The 17,453-nt window shown below is 36.3% G+C and overlaps 3 protein-coding genes and 1 non-coding gene across 6 annotated transcripts; 2 read left to right on the top strand and 2 right to left on the bottom strand.

Moving 5' to 3' along the window:
* Window positions 1–407: 407 nt before the first annotated feature.
* TRNAA-AGC (transfer RNA alanine (anticodon AGC)) lies at window positions 408–480 on the bottom strand. Its single transcript has one exon. It is a non-coding gene; the product is annotated as a tRNA-Ala (tRNA).
* Window positions 481–987: 507 nt separating this feature from the next.
* On the top strand, window positions 988–4,701 carry LOC140782904 (uncharacterized). Its single transcript, XM_073129774.1, has 6 exons — window positions 988–1,349; window positions 1,667–1,759; window positions 2,807–3,040; window positions 3,222–3,324; window positions 3,503–3,732; window positions 4,076–4,701. Exons 1-6 carry the CDS (start codon window positions 1,036–1,038, stop codon window positions 4,290–4,292), a joined length of 1,191 nt encoding a protein of 396 aa, XP_072985875.1. The 5' UTR covers window positions 988–1,035; the 3' UTR covers window positions 4,293–4,701.
* An 812-nt stretch (window positions 4,702–5,513) lies between these two features.
* Window positions 5,514–10,122, top strand: LOC140781616 (uncharacterized). 3 transcript variants are annotated; one of them, XR_012107717.1, is made up of 7 exons: window positions 5,514–5,591; window positions 6,949–7,349; window positions 7,527–7,827; window positions 8,059–8,163; window positions 8,238–8,383; window positions 8,780–8,896; window positions 9,628–10,122. XR_012107717.1 is itself a non-coding variant. In XM_073127678.1 (6 exons), the coding sequence occupies exons 2-6, from the start codon at window positions 6,958–6,960 to the stop codon at window positions 9,803–9,805; spliced, it is 1,122 nt and encodes a 373-aa protein (XP_072983779.1). In that variant the 5' UTR covers window positions 5,514–5,591; window positions 6,949–6,957; the 3' UTR covers window positions 9,806–10,122. The 3 variants fall into 3 exon arrangements, 2 of the variants coding, with proteins under 2 accessions (XP_072983779.1, XP_072983780.1); XM_073127678.1 differs by lacking the exon at window positions 8,780–8,896; XM_073127679.1 differs by lacking the exon at window positions 8,780–8,896 and having other exon boundaries at window positions 5,578–5,719.
* A 595-nt stretch (window positions 10,123–10,717) lies between these two features.
* Window positions 10,718–17,169, bottom strand: LOC140782720 (rhomboid-like protein 20). Its single transcript, XM_073129448.1, has 8 exons — window positions 17,000–17,169; window positions 16,766–16,866; window positions 15,418–15,558; window positions 15,105–15,171; window positions 13,169–13,320; window positions 12,987–13,088; window positions 11,798–11,923; window positions 10,718–11,317 (listed from the first exon to the last, which is right to left on the bottom strand). Exons 1-8 carry the CDS (start codon window positions 17,022–17,024, stop codon window positions 11,147–11,149), a joined length of 885 nt encoding a protein of 294 aa, XP_072985549.1. The 5' UTR covers window positions 17,025–17,169; the 3' UTR covers window positions 10,718–11,146.
* Window positions 17,170–17,453: the final 284 nt, after the last annotated feature.

Genomic DNA, 17,453 nt, shown 5'->3' with positions numbered 1-17,453 from the left:
CGGTTTCTGATAGCTTGCTACATACAGCAAGGGAGCATTTGGTAGAATGGGCACAATTGCAACAGGCTTTGGGAATCCTATCCCATTGTCTTGGTGAGATCAGGGAGTTGAAATGGGACTCTAATGATTCAAGGACTCGATGTGTATACTAGAAAATAAGTTAAATTAGATGACTTCATCTTCTGTACACTAATTAAAGCTTTTTCAGTGTTGAATAAGATCATACTCAAGATTTAAAAATGTGTAGTAGTGACTCAATGTAACAATGCCCAGAGAAAATAAAAGCTTTCCCAGAGTGTATTCAATCAAGTTTGCACTATCTAGGTTGCTCAAAAGACTTTAAAAGGTCAAAAGTAGTGACTCAATGGAACAATCACAGGGAAAATAAAAACAAGTAAAAATATGGATGGAGATGCGGGGTATCGATCCCCGTACCTCTCGCATGCTAAGCGAGCGCTCTACCATCTGAGCTACATCCCCGTGTGATAGGAAGTCAATATTCAATTAAACTCATAAGGGCTTATAATTCGAAAAATTCTTTTATAACCCAAATAATTCATAAATTTAAAAATAATTTGTCACCCAATGACTGTGCAGAGCCTGTTTAATTAAAAAAAAAACTCATATTTATATTTAAAAATTCTAACTCGTTTAATAAATAGATTGTGTTCGTATTTACATTATCATAGCCTAACCCGATTTGCACTCCCGAGAGTATATTTATTATTAGATATCACTTAAAAGCTAATTAATTTTTTACACGCTGGCCCTGCTGCTTAAACATTATTCTTTTTGTCTCCCCGAAAAGGCTTAATATTAATTTCGCAGCACTTATATGTAAAAAATAAAAAAAATAAAAGTTGGTGAGAGACTTATCCAAAAGACTACATCCATCCAGTACTCTCCTTTTAGCCCAATCAGAAATGTCACATGGCCACATGGGCCCGGCCCACTTAAACGACTGTGATACGTAAAGTAAGCGAAGAGGAGAAAAGAAACGCATCTCTGTTTTCGCTACTCCTGCTCTCCTCTCCCATGGCGATGCCTCGAATCACGAGGAGCAAGCAAAAGCCTCGATCTCCGATCCTTCTCTTAGCCATCTCCGCCGCAGCCCTCGTGCTCTTCTGGGTCTTCTCCACCTCCTCGATTCCCACCTCGAATTTCTCGTTTTCCACCTCCGGAGGGATCAAATCGGCGGAGATGGACGCCTCGAATGTGTTAGAGAGGAAATACTTGTACTGGGGCGACAAGGTCGATTGCCCCGGGAAGCATTGCGATTCGTGCGCCGGGCTCGGGCATCAGGAGTCCAGCCTTCGCTGCGCCCTCGAGGAAGCGCTCTATCTTAAGAGGCAAGGAAATCTCTTTCTTTTCTTTTTATTTGAGAAAAAAAAAGTTTTTTGCTGTTAAAGTTCCTCTTTTGGGGGATTTTGCTTACTTCGTTCTGTTTAGATTGTAGTTAAACCCGGTGGCTTTGTAGATCTTCTTTGTAATTTTTCCTCAGACCACAGTTTTCTTTATTTTCTTTAATGCGATTTAATTACGCGTTGTTCCATTATTTTTACTGTGATTAGTTGCATGGATAACAATTTTAAGTTATAATCCGTTAGGATATTCAGAATTTTGGTAATGCTTAAGATTATTGTTTGGTTTCTTTTTTTGTGCCCAGAGTGTTTGTGATGCCTTCTCGGATGTGCCTTAACCCAATACATAATAAGAAGGGAATCCTTCACGAGGCTGGCAATGCAAGTTTAGAGGAAAGGTTTGCTCATTTAAAACAACATTCTGTAGTTGTCATTACAATTAGTTGTCTTCTGAAACTTATTTTATTACTTGTTGTTGTAAGAGAGTTTATTTTTCATGGGAAACCATTCATTAGTTGGCATGATATTGAAACTTTTATTTATGGCCGTTGTCGTCAATTTAAAGTTGGTCACTTTTATACTAATCTAATAAGCTCATCTCCTTATTTTTAATAAGAAGAATCAGAAAAACTGATCATGATTTTTGTGTTATTCTAGAGAAAACATCTGGTTAGTTGCATTACATATGCTTTGCAATGGCATTTGTTTCAGTTTCTTTCAAATGCAGAAGTTTCTCTTCATTTATATGTGTTCATGTTAGTCTGACTGAACATGTGGTTGTTATTACATGAATAGCATCGTCTAGTAGGCCATGTATGAGTAGGTATTTTGAATAGCTTGTGGATAAGTAGTTTAAACTGTTTGAAACTTGATTTTGACTCGCATACTTAGGTTTCATGTTAGGATAAAGAGCAACTTGAGGAGGCTTTGATGAAATTAATACAAGTTAACTGGTCAGCTACTGGATATGCACCTGCAATATCATTGTACCTACTTGTTTAGGATGCTCTTTTAATTATGTAGCTTAATTAACTAATATAGTGTTTGTACCCAAGTATACAAACTGTCCTTATTCCTATATATTGTTATTTTCCTCAAGACCATTTAATGAAGTATTTGTAGTTCTTTTACAGTTCCTATATATCCTATTTCAATTTCTTGACTGAGTAGTATTCATGAATGGTCATTCTAAATCTCTGATGCTGAGAAAGTTCGTTAATCCATTATGTCGAGCAGTTCGTATGTCTTCCAATATTTGTCCCTTGACTCGTTCATGCCATAACTGTGTTCAACTTGAAATCATATTAGCTTGAAGAAATATCTCAGATTTGCTACGACTTAGTTGTGTGGATCTTGAATGTTTGGAGATCATTGTTAAATTGATTAATGATATTTCACCTTGTTCTGAGTGTTGAAACTGATGTTAACATTCATATTTTTGGTAGATGGGAAGCTAATTCTTGCACAATGGACTCTTTGTATGATCTAGACCTCCTTTCACAAACAGTTCCTGTGATTTTGGATAACTCAAAGGTGTGGCATCAGATACTATTAACAAGTATGAAACTAGGAAAGAGGGGAATTGCCCATGTGGAAGGAGTTGGCAGAACTGATCTGAAAGAGAATAGCATGTACTCAAATGTTTTGTTGATAAATCACACTGCAAGTGCTCTGGCATGGTAAAATGTGATTAAAATTTTCTTGAGCACCTTATTTACTTCACCCATCTTAAAGTAACTGCTGCACTTTATTTCTCTTGTCTTTCTTAATGTCACAATGGATAATTTTTTTTTTCAATTTTCCTATGTGATATTTCATATTTGAAACTTCTAGTTGGTCTTGATCATAATAGCAATTCAGGTTTATGGAGTGCAAGGATCGAACAAATCGCAGTTCTGTTATGCTGTCATACTCTCTTCTACCGAGGATGGCAGCAAGAAGATTGAGAGATGCAGCAAATAAGGTATTGGTTCTTCAGAGTTTCTTTATTCTCTTAACTGTAAGTTGTCTTGCATAAATATTTAGAATTTCTGGACAAGTATGACAAGGACTCCTGAAGTTTATTTATATTAGCATCCTCAGTGCAATATGTCTTCAGGTATTTGACCTTCACTAACAATAAAGCAAAATACTCTATACAGATTAAAGAGTTACTTGGTGACTATGATGCTATTCATGTGCGACGAGGTGATAAGATTAAAACTAGAAAAGATAGATTTGGAGTTTTCCGGAGTCTTCATCCGCATCTTGACAGAGATACCCGCCCTCAATTCATAGAACAGAGAATTGCAAAATGGATTCCACCAGGACGAACTCTATTCATCGCTTCAAATGAGAGGACACCAGGTTTCTTTTCGCCTTTATCTGCCAGGTAAGATTTCAATCAAACTTAGTTCATGGTTGGTGCTAATTAAAACATCAGCTGAAATATATAGCTCTCATGAAGGGTCATTCATTTAGGTTCACTTTGACTTGCAAATTCTGTGAATTTAGATATGGCTGTATGCCAACTGGAGGTCATTTTATGGTTTCTCTGATCAATAAAGATTCCTTCTTTCTTATTGAAGATAGATGGATTATGCCTTTTGCCTTTCTCTTGTCCTCTTCCTTTTTTTTTTTCTTCTCTTTTTAGGAACCATTGCTGATGGAATTGCAAAATTTTCTACCTTTGACATTTTTGAAGGAACTTATGTCTCTTATGGTTTACTCTTCAGGTATAAATTGGTGTACTCGTCAAATTTCAGTAGTATATTAGACCCAGTGATCGAGAACAATTATGAGCTTTTCATGGTTGAAAGGTTAATAATGTTGGGCGCAAAAACTTTTGTGAAGACATTTAAAGAAGATGAGACTGATCTTGGCCTTACTGATGATCCGAAGAAGAATACAAAGATCTGGAAAATTCCTGTTTATACTGATGAAGGGAAGTGAACCTGAACGCTTTATATCCATGGCATGAATTTACAAAGGTTTGTGTAGTATTCTTGTGAAGAACACGAAGAAGGCTTTGCAGTATCTGAATCTGCATATAAGCTTCAAATCAACTGAAGGAATCGGATGGCTCATACAGTCAAACTATGTGGATTTGGGATTGCTGAGTAACTCTGTGCATTTGCGATTGCTGGTATTACTCATTCTTTCATTATAAAGGCAAGTTGCTTATGTATGGCTTGTAAGAGAAAAAAAAAAAAAAGAAGAAGGGCAGACTGGTGCGTGTTCAAAACAAGCATGATGAATCATGCACAGAAGAGCTTGCCAACCAGCATTGTGTTGTATTCTTGTATTACAAGATGCCATCTAAATTTTGAAATGATTAGAGAAAAGTGTGTTCTTTTCAGGATTTCTCAAGCTTGTATCTGCTGTTTTCTTCTTCTTCTTCTTCATTGGAAAATTTCCTGACATCTCCAACTGAAGAGGATGAGGCGAATAGTCTTTTTGCTACGATTTGTGGACACTAAGAAAGGAACAAAACAAAAACAAAAACAAAAACAAAATCAGCAAGTCAGTTTGAATTCAGAGGCTTTTCTTTTTAGATTTATTCCTCATCAAACTAGAAGAGTTCTGTGAAGCAGACTGCTTTCTATTCAGATAAGGTCCACAAGATATCCTGGGTCACGTCTCGATCTTTGATCGCTTATTCTTGGACATTGCCACTCTGTACCACATGCTTGCTTTTTCTATCTATTAATCTGGGCCAGGTGTATCACAGAGATGCGTGCAAGTTTAAGCTATGTTCGTTTTCTCCACCCAAAAAAAGAAAAAGAAAAGTTTTAGGCTAATATTCTGATGAGGAATAAGTTAGACGAAATTTAGTATATTTATTGAGATAATATAAAATTGCATCCATATATAAAACTAATAAGAAAAGTTATAGTTTTCATAACCCGACAAGATTTTGATAGGTAATATATATTACTCATATTTTACGGTTAGTGGGTGGTTCTATGATTCACCTGTCCGTAAAACAGAGGCTAAGAATGGGATTTCAGAGTGCCACGCGGGCCTCAGCTGGCCACTAAATCCCACGGCCGCCTTTAAAACCAAAGATCCTCTGACGCCACGTGGACCGATAGGGCAGCAGATTTAGACTCACCGCTAACTCCTCGTGAGTTGTGAGCCACATACGTGATACGTACATCCCGCTTGGACCCACCCAACCCTAATTTATAGAGCCGGGAGAAGTACTTCATCCCCTATCCAAGATAATACGCTTCTCATAGACCACAAGAGGTAAGAGCCCCCCAAAAGCCTTCTCTTAGCTTTCTTGAGATTTGCTCTTGGTGTTATAGGTGCTTGCTTGAGGTGTTAATTTTGTTGTGTTGGCTGTTGAATCTGTTGTTTGACTTGAAGTTTTTCTGGTGGGTTTTTAGGATTATGGGATCTTCTACTTCTTAATCCTTCTCTTTGTGTGTTCAAATCTAGATTTAGTTTGTGGGTTTTACTCTTCTACTGTTTGTTTATTGTTCTATCTCTCTAATTTCAAGAAGAAAAAGGAGAGGTTTTTATAGGTTTTGTGTGGTTTATGCAGACTTGACGTTTTGTTAGTAAACAGAAAAAGAAGAAGAAGAAGAAGAAGAAGAAATTGTTAATTTTTACATAGGGTTATTAAATTGATATGATGATGTCTTTGTTTGCTCTGGTTTATAATAGAGTTAAAGTTAGTTAAAAGGGAAATTTTTCCTTGTATCATATTGATTTTTCTTTAGGAAAAATGGTATAGAGAAATTGGATATCACGAATAATCATGAGGATTTTAAATTTATCAAGGATGAACATCTTTATATTGAAGAATTTATTATATGAGCTTGACCTCTTCAATGCTTTTGTTTGTATGTGCATGATCTTCTCTGGGTATCTTCAGGTCTTTAGAAAGTCCAAGAATGTTCTTGTAGTGATTCTTATCTGGTACTTATTGTGAAACGCCTATCTCCACTGCTCTTTATGAACACATAAAAATGGAATTTCCTTAGCTACAATAGAATTTTCCGTTTGCTTGTTCTAGTGTTACCAATGAATGCGAAGATGTCTGATGAAAATAAGAGCAGCGTCCTTAAGCGAAAGGCCACACTCAAGATGGAGCATGCAGTAAGGGACACTGCTGAAAAGTTAATAGGCTCACGGAGATCATGAATTAAGAAAGCTGATAGAGGGGGTTGAGTAACATAGATGAGTAAAGTACAGTTGATGTCCTTATAATCTTATAGAGTCCTGTCTGCACATGTCAAAGTTTCTGGAATCCTGGGATTGATCTTAATTTCAAAAGTTCTGAGGCCATCTCGTGTCCATTCTTGAGGATGCCATTATGTGCTATTTAATTAATTTAGATAAGTTGAATTAGATGGTCCAGAAAGTAGGATACCTAAACAAATAAATTCATCGCACAATGCGTATATTCAGAAATATGATTGAATTATATGTACTTATGATCATGGTTGTGTCGCTAGAGGGACTTTATTCTTGAAATAGGAACTTCCAATGATTTACAATTTACCATTTCCTTGTTGGAATAAATTTATTTATGGTTCGCTAACCATATCATGCTAGAAAATTTGATGAATCATTAACCATACAATTTTTTCCCCCACAGATTAACAGGATGGACTGGTATCTAGTGAAGGAAAGTGATGATCTTTTAGTTCCAAGTGATGGAGAAATTCTGGAGAATCTAAGCTGTGAGGATGGGTTTCCATTCCTAGATGATTGGTGTCCCTGGGTCGTCACTAGATCCAAAAGTCTTCAATCAACTGAAAAATGTTTTGGTAGATCCAGGCAAACTCCTATGGGAAATTTCAGATCCAATGGTCAAAGTGTATGTGTTGAAGATGGCGAAGGGACTCTATTTCCAGAGGGTGATGGATCTGGTACTTCAACTGAGTGGAGAGGATCTACATCACTTGATTTCTCTACAAGAAATTCAGAAAAATCCTTTGAAGGTCAGCCAGGCTGCCAGCTGCAGACCAACACGGAGCAGATAGATGACATTTTCTTGTACAAGCACAACTTGTGGATTCTTAGAGAACTTTTTTAATGCCTGTAGGAATAACTAGCTTTGTATGCATATTTCTATATTGCTTATGCATGCGAAAGTAATTCCTATTCTGTTCACCAATGTCATTTAGTTTTCCTTTGTTGTCTTCTGATGATATGATTTTGTATCTTCTGCAGGAATTCATCATTGGAAGAGGATGTAAGAAACATGGAGGACCCATTCGAGTCATTGCATATGTTCCCAGACTCCATGTACACGTCTTCATCATTTGACAACATACCGACCGCTATGGTTACAGATCCACAGAGCCATCTGGTGGATCTTGATAGAATTGGATTTTCAAATGATTTGGAAGCTTGGGGCTCTCCGTTGTTCACTAATGACCTATCAGAAAATCTGGAAAAGATAGAGGGGATTTCACCTTCCTGCATGATGCTAAATGAGTCTGAAATATCAGATAATTCATTTAGGGCCAAGGTTAGATATTTTGTTATTGGCGAACTGAGCAGCTCATATGGATGCATAATTTTTATAGCCTGCAGTTAACCAAGATTTGGTCTACTATAGAACTCTCGAGAAGTTTTTGAGTTATGGATGTAAATAATATAACTTGTCTAATCTAGTGTTAACATTGATTCCCTCGCATGGACAATTTAGTGATTTATTATATTTTCTTCTCATTAATATAGAACAACATACTTGCTGCAGGATAGAGTAAGTACAACTGGTGAGGATAGATTGGCTGCTGAATCGGACAATCCTAAATGCTTGGAGGCAATGGTGCTGCAGGAGCTTGAAGATATAATGATACAGGTAATTTGAGAGTGAATTCCCAAGCTGTTTTCTCCTCATCCATTTGATGGTTCTAAATGATGATACCTGAACAGATAAATAAGAAGACACGAATCTGCTTCCGAGATTCTTTGTATAGACTTGCCAACAACTCAAAACAACAGCGCAATACAAATGAAACTACAGCCACAAAAGTAAATAAAGAATCTTATTTTCCACAAAGGGAAGGTGAAAGTTCAAGGTACGTCATGCATAAATTTCGTTAAAAATTACTAATTTGAATCAGAAACTGTTAATCTCATCAGAAGATAATTTGCGTTTTCTATTATAATACCACTTGATTGATAAGCAAGTCTTAGCGCTTATCTATGATGTGTCTAGCTTATTTTTAGCAGTTCATAATAGGGAGATTTTTCATTTCTCAGACGCACATTTAGAAAGCAGTAAATATTCATATAATCTCAAACTTGATACCCTACTGTTTTAAGATGCATTGCATGCTGACATGGATGTGATAGGTTTGTCTCCAGCATTGTCCTGTCCTCATAGAACATCAACCACCACATCAGCTACAACTGGAACAGCAATACAGCCTAAAATTCTAAAATTGACTTTGTTCTCAACCTTTTTGTAACAGGTGGACCCTTGTTCACTTGTTACTGGGCCTTGACCTCCTGGTTCCATTATGACATTGCATCTCTTCTTAAGGATTCTTCTTCTCTCCTGAGGAAGGGCGATGTTCCAGTAAACATATGTAAGAATCATCTGAAACAATTTTTATTGCAAAGTAGTGACATATTTTTTACGTTGAGAACTTGAGATACTTCTCTTAACTTTATTTCACAATTTTGATTGAAAAGAACGCTCTGAAAACCCTGTAGTGAGGCATGAAATTATTTGCAGAAATCTAGGACCATATTATTATACCACACTGACAGAAGTTCATTGACCATTAAAGGCCAATCATTAAAGACCAATAATTGGTCTAATAGTTGTGGTCTACAGATTTTCTATGCAAAAAGACCAATCATAAAAGGAACTGGATCAGCTGATAAGCTGTTGTCAAGTTGACTAACAGAGATTATAAATCTCTCAACTCCTATAGAGCTGAGAGAACCTACTTGCGACGATATGAATACCATAGTTGAGTCAACTTTAGCCATAAGTTTGCTACTGTACAATAATTACGGTTGGTCTACTTTGGTGAATTGCGTCGAGTGTTTCGTGAAATTGAAATTTCTGATATTTGGTTTCAAACATTCTTTTGCTTGCACTAATTTGTTGTTTGTAGGGATGTAAAAACAACATATGGACATATGGTTCATATTATGCTACTGTATTTACATCCATTTTGTACCATCTCGACTTCATATTTCCTGATCCTATCAAATGTCAAGCATTTCACTTACTGGCTATCACATGCTTTATTTTCTCAAATCATGGTGTAGAACATTTGGTTAATCAAATTATTCTCGCTGATTACAGGCTAGAGAAAGCAGAACCCATGGAAGCAGATACCAATGTAATAGATAGAACCGTCGCAAAACTCATATTCAATCAACCATGTTCTGGTTCTCCAGACCATTCGAGTCCGTCAGCACATTGCAAGTATCAGGAAAATAGTGAGGCATCTGGATCATATAACTCTTCAGATCTGCCATGATAATCTACCCTATGCACCAACGTTTTTCTGCATTTTACTGAAAAAGGTGTTGCCTGATCAATCATGTGCTACTCGGATTGTGATCAGAAGGAATGACTAGTAGCAGAATCAAGATGCTTGTTGTTGAACGAGAAATTTGCCCATCGGGTTTGTTGACTTGTCAGTTTGGGGCAAATCAGCAACTCAAGAGTACGTTTTTTTTTGTTGTAAACTGAGTGTAACCAAAACGTCAGTACACGAGAAATAGTGACAATACTGTAAATGTTTATAATGCGAAGTTAAGCTACCATGATACCATATAAGATGTTCTTTATCAACATCGCTCTTTCTTTTAGTCTTATGAATGCATGCTTTCGTTACCAGCCAATTAGTTCTCTCTTCTGATTGAACTCCATATCTTTGGGATTTTGAATGGGGCATTATTTTCTCTAAAATTGCTGCCGTTTGCAAATAAGAAATTATTGGTTTTGGTATGGAGTGAAGATTAATTATACGGAGAACCGCAAGTTAGCCAAAGTTTTTAATTGCTGACACTTGTTATTCTAGTGTCAAACGGTCAAAAGTCCGAGTTGTAGATCCTATATCATCTGAACAGGGTGGTATCTCTGATTACAATGACTGGAAAGATCAACATAGAGATTCCAAGCACCCTTTTCTTTTCTTTTTTCCTCTTTTTTCTTCTTCTTCTTCTTCTGAGAGAGAGAGAGAGAGAGAGAGAGAGAGAGAGAGAGAGAGAGAGAGAGAGAGAGAGAGAGAGAGAGAGAGAGAGAGAGAGAGAGAGATTTTAAGCCTTCAAGTTGGACCGATTAGAAACAAGCCACCATCTAAAAGTGGGGATGAAGAAATTAAACAACTAGAATTAATCTTAAAAATGAAAGAACGAAAAACAGAAACCAATGAGTTACAGCAGGCTAGGCGGAAGATAATATGATTAATATCAAGAGCTTAATGAACATTCATTCATAAACGAGTCCCTAAACATAAGTTTATATTTAATAAATAAGCATGAAAAAATGGTCCTCAACCCTCCCAAAGATGTACACTGGTTGATGTTTGTCGGACACCACTATAACAGTCAAGCATCCCGGGTGTATGTTGCGAAATTTCCACAGCACAAGTTCCCCTGCCTGGAGAAATCTCAGTACAATATGGCTGCATCAGTTTGCTGTAACAAATGGCTCTTGAACTGCTAAAGCTCAAAAAGGAAGAGACCCATGTGGGAGAAATCATCTAATACAGTGAAAGGAAGGGCCACCGTAAGTCCACTGTTTTCTTCTGTTACCAATTCGCATAAGCCATCAATCATAATGCGTTCACAGTTTTCCGAGATTCATTATTGGGTTATCGAGATTGCGATTCAAGTAGGATGTTTGTGGCCATATTGATGTCATTTCTGGCACGCATGAGTGCCTGCCTAGCAGAATTGCTGTCAAAGCCCATTGATACCAACATAGCAATAGAAGATTCCGGGGGCTCAGGGGAAGGGACAGGGGCAGTGGCTGGATAATTTCTCTGAATCAAAAGCAAAGAAATAAGTTACCAAGGCTATTTTAAGATGTATTCAAATGCAAGAAATACATGAACTCGGTTCGCATCCATGTATTGTCTTCAATTTATTATGTATGGCATTATCTTAAACAAAGAAATATGGAGACAATATCGACAATTATGCCAATGAATATGTAGCAACGATATTCTTATGCTAACTCGTCTGCCAAGAGGTACATGGTACACTAAAACTAGATCTAGCTAGTTGAATTAGGCAAGGTTCTGTTGCCTTCATCTATAAGCATTTTCAAAAGTACATTATGATCATGCACCGATGTTATCAAAGATAACAATGAGGCCACCGATGTTGAGCACCAAAACTGCTAAAAGCAATGAGGCCACCGATGTTATCAAAGATAAAAGAGATTGGAAGGTATTTAATGTCACAATGAACCATAGCAAATAACTAAACCGACATGTATACAACAATGTAAAAAGACTTGCCTGCGCTGGACGGCTTGCATAAGGAGACATATTTCTCATAATATTCCCTCTTGATGTCATATAAGATGAACTTGGCGAAGAGGATGAGAAAAACCGTGAGAAAAATGATGCAATTGCTTTCGGGATCTGTAGATTAATCAACTATATAATTAATAAATTGATGGAAAAACTATTTTTAAGTAACCAAATATCATGAGAGATTTTTCTCTTTTCTTTCTTTGTCAATAAAATAAATGAGAAAAACAAACGATTAAAACTGTAAAATTATCTTCCCATGGACAATCCAGCATCATAATCAAATACATGGCCAATCAAACCTTACAGATTCTCTTCTATATATCATAGGGCCTCCATTGAAGCATGACCTGATGCATGAGTACCAACTATGATTGATGGGGTATGTGTATGACAATATTGGATGTTCAATTTACTTAATTAAAGAGGGTGTCCCAGTGCACATTGCCTCCTACATAAGGTCTCCAGAGGGGAGATGTTTGTAAACTCACCCTTGTTCCTGAGGAAGCTATTCCAAGACTTTACTCCATGACTTCCTAGATGCAAGGCAAGCCTTACCATTACACTAAATGATGCCCCCTGTGCTATTCAATAAATATTCTAAAATTAATACCATCAGTGAAACTCAATTTGCTAATCCTATTTACATTGGTACGATATATGGTTTTGTTGACTTACAAACCTTCTTACAAGTTACAAGAGGTTGCTCAAATATCAATAGGCAAAATAGGGTTTTATAAAAAGCCTAAAGAGCAGCAAAACAACATGGTATGCTATTTTCCTGTAGTGATAGTAAGGGATTCACAGTCATTTATGTAGTATCCCATGTTCCCTTAGGAGAATTAATTTTATGAACAATCAAGAGTTCTATGCAGTTAACCTAGCATCAGATTACTACTGAAGTCTACCGGCCAAGGCAACTGCAATTAAAACTAGTGCTTTTTAGTGCTATTTTAGTGCTTTACTTTCTCTTTTAGTCTTCCATCTAATATGCAAAATCAGATAACAATTAGGTTTTGAAAGCATGGCAGGTTATGATGAAAGTAAAAGGAATTATGGAAAGTTGCCAACAAGTAAAAGAAGGGTCTGCAAAGGCCACATTAGCATAAGAAATTAAAATACATAAATTCCTTATATATAATGCAGAACAGTTCGGAGAATAGGATATAATAACCTTTATCCTGCGGATGCCAAAAGCATTCAGACGATAGAGGAGACCAGCAAGTAAACCGCATATGCCAGGTAAAAGTGATCGCCTCCAAGATGACAGAAGAAGCTAGCGAAAGAGAAATTTTAATGAGGTTAGTAAGCATATAAGCTCCTTCAGATAATCTGAAACTTTATAGGTGACTTAACTTGAAGGCCTGCCACATATATGAATGATTTATTGCTGAAGTTCAGACCCAAAATGCGGAACCGTGATGTAACAGGAATATCAAAGTAAAAGGGTACAAATGAGGCAAATATAAGACCATAAGGTCCAGATGCAAGTGCGCTTAAGTTGAGATCTGCAGAAGAAAGAAAAACACCAAGAAATAACTGTTAGTATGAAAGGAAATAAGCTCAGAAAGTTGGCCGCTAGAAAAGTTGCTAGATTTGGAAATCAAATTTTAAAGAAAGTTAAGCAACAATATAGAATGATAAGGTAAAACTGCTAACAGGTACAAAGCAAGTTTGAGCAGGCAATTTGCACCCGCACCCATATCATATTAAGTATATGATATAAACATTTGGAAAGACCTCTAGCTTAGGCAAATAGATTCCAATGCAGCTGCCCAGGATGACTGCAATGGCAGCAACTGTCGGGTTACCACTGGTGCTGGCATGTACCCAATGACATTGCACCAGAAATACGGCAGCAACAGCAGCAAATGCAACTTGGGAGATGTAGAGTGGGGAGATTTTGTCTTTAGCAACATAGTAACTAAAACAAATAAGAAACTCTCATTCTGAAATAATTCTATTAGATATTATCAAGTTATATTGCTAGATTTTTTTAAGCATTTCGGGGAAGGAGCCAAATTATAAATTGTGATAAGAATAAGATAGGGTTCAAACCACAAAATTCCTTTAAGCTGTTTAGTGTAGGGTGTCATATGATAACCAGAATTCTATCACTATTAAAAGCTCAAATTGAAGCCACAACAGCTAGCAAGTCAATATTGGAACTAGAGAAATTGACAAAGTTGGAAGCTTTTGCGCCATTTTCTTTCCACATCTATAAAGCCACACAAAATTAGTCTTGCCCCTGAGTCTAGCTGCTCCACAATATTTCCTACAAAATATTCTACGATCTCAATGCTCTTTGTCACTGAATTCAAAGCTATAGGCCAAGCAGTTACACTGACTGCAAACTTTGTTTATAAGGATTTACGTGATTATTTAATAATTCACTAAATTCTATATGATAAAATTTTCATAGAGTATCTCTAATTGACATATCAAATTATAAGTATCCTTGATGCTTCAGCCTGTCAAAGACCTAGATAGCTGGAAACCATTAGCCCCTCATATTCAACAAGATACTGATGAAGCTCATTTTATGCTGAAACTTCAAACAATAATGGAGCTTAACAGAACTTCAAAACCTTGGTAAGATTTATGTAACAAATAGCATATAAGCTATGATTTACTAGGTGTCCTAAGGCCCTAGTAACCCAAGAAAACCCACTCTGCAGGTAAGCCTCTCATTGTTATGGAAAGACAAGTGAGCTCAAATTTAAATATGAGAGTTTGGGAATGTCAATGGTGAATTTAAGATGGTATGAACAACCTAAAACCATGTTGGCATTATCAGTGCTAAGTAAAAATGTATACTCATATCTTAGGAACTACTTAAACCACATTATTTCCCAAAATTTAATAATTAAAATGATTCTGCAACTCCTGTATATATAAATATTATATTGCTCCACTAGATTAAGTACCTTCTGTTTCTATGTAACACTATATAATACATTCGGAAAAGAATAAAAGCAGTCAACAAGCTTAGAAGGAGAACAGCTCAGATCCACTAGAGGTGTATCATTTGTCAATATAAGCTTGGTGAAGACTTTCAGTAATACTAATGTATTCATAACAAACAATGTGGAGGTTCTTATGAATTATGAATATTATTATTCTTTCAAATTGTACAGACAATCTTAAGAGTTTGATTATAAGAGACAGAAATTTCTTTTTAAAGAATAGCAAACATGATTTTACTTGAGCAGCATGCAAGTTAAAGCAGTCATTGTTCCCTAAATTATCAAGTTACTATGACACAATCTAGGAATCTGGTAAATATGCCTACCTTTAACAAGCATCAAAGCTAGGATCTCAAAGAGTGATGATAATACGACGGAAAATAGAATAAATACCTGCAAACATGGCAAGTATACAATAAGAAGTAAGTCCAGATGCGAATGAAATTAAAATTTTCACAAGAAATTAAATAATCTTCATGATGTTGTTAGTTGTGTAATCACATAAGTCTCCTAGTTGGATCTTTAAATTTATAAGGAACTATAGGTAAACAAATTATGTCAATAGTTTGCTGGAATATCTGTCCATATAAAGCCTAGTAGTGAGAAATACTTTTATAGTCCTTGTTGGTCATTACTTACTGTGTATTTATTGGAACCTATCTGTCTCTCAAATATCCTGAAGTAGTAGAGCAGGTATAGTCCAAACATCAACTCTGGTGTTGATGAGAAGGCAAATACTGATGCGAAGATTCTCCAAATTTGAAGGCCTTTTACAATGTCCTGCGACAGCCACAATAATTGCACAAATTCCATATTATTGATGATATAATATACTGCAGTAACTCTAACACAGAATGAGATGTGAAAGAGGTATACAAAAGTACCATGTACTAAACATGAATGAGGCTTATAAGGAATAACATCCTAAAAATGACAGTCAAAGTATGCAAGTGATGATGAGCTATTTAGCAGATCATCACTAATTTCCTGTCACATAATTATACACCTATCCATACTATTTAGCAGATCATTAGGAGCCCAACCCAAAATTCCTTATGTCTTTATATGTTCATATGCTATCTGCCTTAAACTATCATCAAAAGCTATATACCTTGTTCGTCTCCAGAGAAGCATTACAAAAGTTCTTATAAAAATGGAAAGTGCCTAGATGAAGGAGAAGACTAGCTTGTGAAGTATAGAGCAGTGAGGTCATTTTGACGCCTCCAATTGCAAATTCTCTTATTTTATTACACACAAAATATATGCATTTTAGAAAATAGTAATTATTGCTATTAACTTCAAAATGAGCACCCAAACATGGAGTGGTTGGATTGAGGATTATTTACCAGAAAACAGACAATATTGCTCAACTAGTTAACAACGTTGATTTATCTATCATTATTGCCTCTTCATGCATATCTGTCCATTTACATTTTTTTTTTATAATTTTACAAGAAAAATAAGATCTACCGAACATATATAAATTCTGTATTTCCTTCTAAGAAACAATTAATTTTCTTACGCAAGAAAGAAGCAAGTAATCAATGAAAACCAAAACAAAGGAGAACTACGATTGCAACTTCTTTATGATATAGAGGAATGTATTCTGACGGACATCTCATCACGAACTTGATACAAGGTGAAACAGCAAGATGCTTAAGAAATTTTGACCCAGCAAGATCAACCCGCAGTTTATATACTACTTCTCAAATCTCATATACAAAAGGTTGGGTAAATAGCACTTCTTGCTGAGTTGATTCTAAGCATATTCCTGCAATTGTCGCTCAACTACACATTCTAGGTCTTATCAGGAAGTCAACGGATGCATATGCAAGGCAACCCCGAGTGCCAATCACCAATCAACCAACTACCCAGAAGAGGAAATTAAAAAAAAAACATGCAAGAATCAAACCCACAAATAAAACCACAAAATCACGTCAAAATTACCAAACCTTGCAAGGGGAAAAGCGAGGAAAGGGCAGGGCACCTGATACGACAATCCAAGCCGATGAGAACGCCCTCGAACACCAAAGACGATCGTGAAGATAGAAGAAACAAGAACGGTGACTCTCGTGACCGGAGCATTCTCTATGTTTTTTTTTTTTTTGAGGCCAAAGTAAAAGATCGAGAAATAAGAGATTAAGTAAGCAAATTGTTCGGGAAAATAAACCCAAAAACTCGATATCTATTCCAATTAGATTCTTAGGAAAGAAGGGCTTACGGAATCCGGAAGGTCCGCCGTTCATCTCCGAAGGCGAAGGAATCACCCAAACGAAATCGCTTCGTTCTCCGCGATGAAGACCGAAGAAAATAAAGGTCGGTCTTTTTTTTTCCTTCTCTTGGTTCTCCTCCTCGCCCTTGTCAAAGCGTCGTCGGAGTAAAAGTATAAAATACCACTCAGTTAATATAGAGTGGTTGCTCTTATGTTTGGAAAATAATTTGCAAGAAAATTCCACTCTGGAATCACATTAGCAAACATGGACCGAAAGATATGTTACTTGTAAATAAGGGCTACTTTGAAATAAGGGCTACTTTGATGTGCACCTCTTTATAACTAGTGTGTATATCTTTGCTAATATAATTATAAAGTGAAACTAATTTACAGCACTGCCTCTAATTTGTTTTCGATGTTAAATTTTGCATGAAATTTTTGGATGATGTAATATTTAGATATA

Source organism: Typha latifolia, chromosome 2 (assembly GCF_019914945.1).
Source record: "Typha latifolia isolate L0001 chromosome 2, TyphaL0001v2, whole genome shotgun sequence".
NCBI classification, from domain to species: Eukaryota; Viridiplantae; Streptophyta; class Magnoliopsida; order Poales; family Typhaceae; genus Typha; species Typha latifolia.
The sequence above is the reverse complement of the archived record's forward strand: the minus strand, read 5'-3'. Positions and strand labels throughout refer to the sequence as shown.